This window comes from Chanodichthys erythropterus, chromosome 3 (assembly GCF_024489055.1).
Source record: "Chanodichthys erythropterus isolate Z2021 chromosome 3, ASM2448905v1, whole genome shotgun sequence".
NCBI classification, from domain to species: domain Eukaryota; kingdom Metazoa; phylum Chordata; class Actinopteri; order Cypriniformes; family Xenocyprididae; genus Chanodichthys; species Chanodichthys erythropterus.
Window position 1 is genome coordinate 47,080,425 of NC_090223.1, and position 6,026 is coordinate 47,086,450.

General features: G+C 38.1%; 2 protein-coding genes across 3 annotated transcripts in view; one reads left to right on the top strand and one right to left on the bottom strand.

Annotated features, from left to right (window-relative positions):
- rhbdf1a (rhomboid 5 homolog 1a (Drosophila)) overlaps positions 1-2,413 on the top strand; it is a 65,209-nt gene extending 62,796 nt beyond the window's left edge. The window contains exon 18 of one of the 2 annotated variants that reach the window (XM_067382547.1): positions 1-2,413. This exon is cut by the window's left edge and continues 429 nt beyond it. The gene's annotated coding sequence lies outside the window, so the exon portion shown is untranslated. The other variant, XM_067382546.1, reaches the window with a different exon arrangement.
- Positions 2,414-2,438: 25 nt separating this feature from the next.
- On the bottom strand, positions 2,439-4,583 carry aanat2 (arylalkylamine N-acetyltransferase 2). Its single transcript, XM_067382555.1, has 3 exons — positions 4,241-4,583; positions 3,138-3,292; positions 2,439-3,015 (listed from the first exon to the last, which is right to left on the bottom strand). The coding sequence occupies exons 1-3, from the start codon at positions 4,407-4,409 to the stop codon at positions 2,710-2,712; spliced, it is 630 nt and encodes a 209-aa protein (XP_067238656.1). The 5' UTR covers positions 4,410-4,583; the 3' UTR covers positions 2,439-2,709.
- Positions 4,584-6,026: the final 1,443 nt, after the last annotated feature.

The following is a 6,026-nucleotide window of genomic DNA, read 5'->3' on the forward strand; positions in this document are numbered from 1 at the left end:
GGGGCTTCGGGGACGGAGGGATTTGATTGGCCGTTGATCTGCATCCGCCGGCCCCCAGCGTTCCTCCAATTGCACTTCATCTCTCCCAAATGAAGCCCATTCTGTGAACGTGGACAGTATGCTTGTGTTGCTTTTTTTACTCAAGTGCAAGTTGGAACTCAACTTTGACCATGATTTTAGGACTCTGAAAATGAAGAACGCTTTTTAACGTACCCTAAAGTTTTATGTAGTCTATTGATAAGGGTGTCTGATAATCATATGAAAACAGGGTCACCCTCGCCCCAAAACTTTCTTTACACTACAGTCTCAGAAGGCAGTGTCATCATAAAAGCACTGGTACTCCAAACGGAGAACACGTCTTCTCCAATTTGATTGTTGTACTTTTTATGTTTTAGCATGTCAGGGGTAGGTTTGTCTTTGTTTAGTCGACCTCAGAATCCAGGGACGAAAAAAACTCTGTACCTTCGGTGCCTTGATAAATGTACCTACTACTGCCATATTTTCGTTACACGTTGAGCACTCAAATGATATTCTTTTATTTGTGTGTTACTTCTGATGGAGTAATAGTTGATTATGAAAGGGTAGTGTTTTAGCTACCCAATTTACTCACTTGTTACAGAATACAGCTAAAAACAACCTGCACCTCTGAAGTTTGTCTGTTTTTCTTGTCTACTAGACCATGAACTAGCTCTAAAATATGGAAGCCCATTTCCACCTCGGAGTAAAAAATATTAAAAAATACTCTCTATGTGACTGTTTTTCAACATCACATATCACATTGTGACTATTTATCACAATAGCTATGTTTCCAAGCACTTAATTTTTTTGCACAATTTTGGGATATTGCTTTTAAAAAAAGCCAAGATGCACATAAATTCTAAAAATGCGCATACAAAACCTGAGGTGGATATATATATATACATACACCTCACATGACTTTGACGTGGACGTGATTGGTTAACTCGTCGAACCAGTGGACCAGTTTCATCGCACAGCATCTCAAATGTCAGTTTGATCGTTCTGAAATGTCTGAACCGAAGTCTAGCATCAGAATGATTTGGTTTAATTCCCTCCCAGAAACGTCATATACGATTGTGTTCCCAAACATCAGCATCCGAACTCAAGAACATGACAGCGTTTATCACGCTTTGTCTGTGCCCTCTGTACTTGCATATTCATTCATGATGTAGGAAAAAAAGAGCCACAGTGGGTTCCCTTATTGCTTTGGATGTAAACTTAGCAAATGTGACCATTTCTCATAACTGCAACTATATATATCTCATAGTGTGACATAGTGTTCGTTCACCCCAAAATGAAATTTCTGTCATTAATTACTCACCCTGTCATTCCAAACCTGTAAGACCTTCGTTCATCTTCAGAACACAAATTAAGATATTTTTGATGAAATTCGTGAGCTTTCTGGCCTCCAATAAACTGCAACGTTACCACTTTCAAGGACCAGAAAAGTATTAAAGACATATTTAAAACAGTTCATGTGAATCAACATTAATGTTATGAATACTTTTTGTGTGCAAAAAACAAACAAAAATAACTTTATTCAAAAATTCAGTATTGCCTGGCTCTTGCATCAGCATTGCATGCATGCGTCATGCTGTTCATGTGAACAGCGTCGGCCAATACCGAACCGCCGTTCTGATGTAGAACCCGGAAGCACCGCACTGTGTTTACTACGTAAACACCGTAGTTTATATATAGTGATGTGGCTTTATTTCTCTTAACATATCACATTTGCATCTGGTAATCTCAGTGTGACTATTTCTTAGTTTAAAATTTCTCAAAACTACTTTTTTGTTGTTGTTTTTTCCCTCTGAGGTGGAAACAGAAGTCCATACTAAACCAGTCTGACTGGTTAGAAACAAAGTTGTGAAATGTTTAGGATGGTACCAAGAATAATAACTTATTGTGTCTATAAACCTAAAGAAATGCTCTCTCACCACTGCGCATAAAATACACATTACAAAAATATAGCTTTGTTAATAGATTTTTATTGATTAGATGCCACAGAGAATGTTTATGGATATACTAAAGTTTACATCAGTTCATTCACTGTATACATAGTTTGCATTTCAAAACACATTGTCACATATGCAGTATATATATAAGGAAGAATTTATTCTAAAACAGTATTCAACATTGTCCACTTGCAGTCCAAGGGATAAAAAAATAAAATGATTTGTCAAATTTTCAATTAAATTTTATATTTTCCAGAAGAAAGATTCTGACTTCACTTTTTTGAATGGTTGAAATTTGTACCATTAGAATATTATGTTAAATGTTAAACATTTTCTTTACTTTTTTTTAATTGATCAAACAAAAAAAATATGAATATGGTGACCATTTATTTCCCCCAAAAAATAAAGTTTGTTTTATTATTATTAATTGTTAAAAACAACTACAGTTTTTTGACCAGTAAAGTGTGCAGTGTATCTTGGGCAGTTCACAAAAAAAAAAAAAAAAATGCAGTAAACAACCAACATCTGCATGCATTTAGCCTTCATATGCTCGAATGTAAGATCTCCAATCTCTTTAAATAAGTGCATAGGTAAGTCTCTGGCTCTTTGCTCAGGTGGTATTCGGGCTTTGAGTCCTTGACAAGGTGAACCTCTGAACCTGTGATTGCAGAGATCCATCCAGAAACTACACACGAAGTCCTTTATCAGGATTGGATGTGCTGTAAACTAAAGAAACTTAACATCCGCTGTTTCGTCGTGCGTAAGCCAGGCCTCCGAGCTGATACTCCATCTCTCTGAAAGCCAAGGCCCCCACAGTGATGGCAGATTGACCCTTCTCCTTGAAACCAGCCTTCTGGTAGAAGGGCACCAGGAACTCCTCACAGACCAGCAGGGCCCTGCGCAGGCCGGGGAGACAGCGCAGGTACTGTAGGTAACGCCAAAGCAAGATGGAGCCTTTGCCCTGCTGCCGACAGTGGCGGTGCACTGACAGCACGTGGATGTGTACTGTGGGAGAGCCTGGGACGTGTGTGTTCAAGGCCTCCTGGATCAGATGGTCAAAAGAGTGTTAGAACCTAAACACGTTCTAACTGAATCCACATGTTTCTGATATACATGACACAAGGTTTATTTAAAGAACCACACAGGTGTTTGTTCACTTCTCACCTGTTCTAGTTTCTCTTTGTCCCAGCCAGATCCGATGATGAAGGCCACCAACTGGCCCTCTTCAAACCATCCCAAAGAGAGCTCAGGACACTGGCCCAGGAAACTAAGCACCTCATCAAGGGTGAGTGGACATTCACCGGAAACAGAGACAAATGCTGCAGAGGGAGAGAAGGGAAAGATACAGGGCTGAGTCAACCCTCATCCCACCGCAAACAAGAGCTTATCGACAGATTATCAGGTTTATCGCAATCACGCCGGCTTGTTGACTACAGCCTTCTAGTTTTCTATATGTAGAACTTGGGAAGTGCTTAAGGACTTTAGCATTGATTTTCTTCACACTGGTTTGAATTGACTCTCCTACCAAGAAATACAAGCAATCAGTTACATAGTATATGTAAAAAAGTTTGTTATCCAGATTTGAGTTGGTGTGTATTTATTAGGGCACCAATTTTAAAATGAATTCTGTAAATAAATATTCAATTCATCCAGGCTAGCCAAAACAAACTTTTTCACAAATTCAAAATAATTTCTTTATTAATATAACACTCCACCATTCAAAAGTTTTGGGTCGGTAAGAGTTTTTCAGGTTTTTTTAAGAGAATAATCTTATATAACTGTTCTATTTGGATATATTGTAAAATATAATTCATTTATGTGATGTCAAAGCTGAATTTTCGGCATCATTACTCCAGTCTTCAGTGTCACATGATCCTTCAGAAATCATTCTAATATGATGATTTGATGCTCAAGAAACATTTCTTATTATTATCAATGCTGAAAACAGTTGTGCTGCTTCATATTTTTTATGAAAATGTGATTCTTTGATAAATGGAAAGTTCAAAAGAACATTTCATTTAATATAAATCATTTGTAACATTATAAATGTCTTTACTGTCACTTTTGATCATTTTAAACATTTAAAAAAGAAAAAATTCAGACCCTTAGAACAAAAGGAGTGTTTATCCTACAACATTTTTCACATTATTGTCACTTAAACACTGCACAACCTTCTTTAACAGCATTTTAGTTCATTCTAGCACTCTGTTTTGGTAAATCATTTGAAGCACCCCAATATAACCCCACCACATCTGAAAACATCTTACCTTCTCTCTCTATCTCAAATACGCTAATGGCATCCTGTGGGGTGAGATTACGGAACTCGCTAGCAGGTAACGTGTGTCGTCGCTGGTGTCGGGACCTGGCAGTGCTTAGCGGCGTCTTCAGAAAGAACGGCTTCAGGAAGGGTGAGCTGACGACCTGCGGTGCCATCATCTGACACGCGCTCACTTCTGACAACTGGAGGACAATACTGTTTACAATAGTAATGCAGCCTCTTGAGCACTTGTTTTTTTTTTTTTTTTTTAGGACACTTCTGTGTTTCCTTCAGTAGATTTGTCCGGCTGCTCTCTTCTATGGTCCGATGAGTTTGAATCCTATCGTACTACCTCGCTAAGGTCACCTCTCCTCCTCTTTAACCCTCCCCTCGTCCCCTCTCTTTGTCACTTGGGCTCTTTCCAGGCCCGCCCCATATCTCCTAAAGTGTCCCGTCTTTAGAGGGATAGTGATGTACGCACGTGCCAGGTGAAGCTGTAGCAATTCCCTAAAAGTCTGTGTGCTAATAGCCTACTCAGAGCACAGCTCATAAGCCACTCCAAACACTTAGCCAGAAACTGTTTGTACAGCCAAAGCAAGCTTTGGAGTGTTTACTCCAGCCCCGTAGATCTGCTACGTGTTTGATGTTGCCAAATTCAACAGGCCGGTGCTTAAAGAATAAGAAAACTGAGAACTAGTCATGAACCAGTATGTCATTTTTGAGATTGTCAGCATCTGCCAATAAATAAACCCACAGGACCGAAGTGGTGTATCACGTGTAACAACTCCAAATTCCAAAATACAATAAAAACAGACATATTGGGAAGTATTACAATAACTGTTTCTGTTTTGTTCTTTATGTACCCAGCAGAGTGTGTGTGTGTAGTCTTGGTAAACCCTACATTATGGAGATAAAAATGTCCCCACAAAGATGGTGATATCTGAAATCCTTGTTGGGTAATTTTTTTGGTGCCCATGAGGAGAACGGCTTATAAATCATATAGAATCATGTTTTTTGAAAATGTTTATGGAAATTTCCCATAAATCATGAAAACCCAATGTGTGTGTGTAATTATTTCAGTTATGCATTGGTCAAGGCAAACCATATTACTTGGTACATCCTATGTTGTGTTCAGGCTTTGTCCAGTCCTGGTTTTGTAAAGTTTGAGATCACTTTACATCTGTATAGCAATCCCTGGCTGTAGCATTAAAGTGCCCCATTATGCCATTTTTAAGGTTCATAATATTGTTTTTTGGAGCCTCTTACAACTGGTTTACATGCATTCAAGGACAAAAAAGCCTTTTGTTTTCTCATAATATACATTTAATACCACCTAATTTCCCAAAGATTTGTGGACAGCTGTGCACAGCTGAATCATCAGACTAGGTAAGCAAGCAAGAACAACAGCGAAAAATGGCAGATTGAGCAATAATAACTGACATGATCCATGATATTTTTAGTGATATTTGTGAATTGTCTTTCTAAATGTTTCGTTAGCATGTTGCTAATGTACTGTTAAATGTGGTTAAAGTTACCATAGTTTCTTACTGTATTCACGGAGACAAGAGCCGTCGCTATTTTCATTATTCATTATTTCATTATTAAACACTTGCAGTCTGTATAATTCATAAACACAACTTAATTCTTTATAAATCTCTCCAACAGTGTGTAATGTTAGCTTTAGCCACAGAGCACTATCAAACTCATTCAGAATCAAATGTAAACATCCAAATAAATACTATACTCACAGGAATCGATGCATGCATACAGCATGAATGACGAACACTTTATAAAGA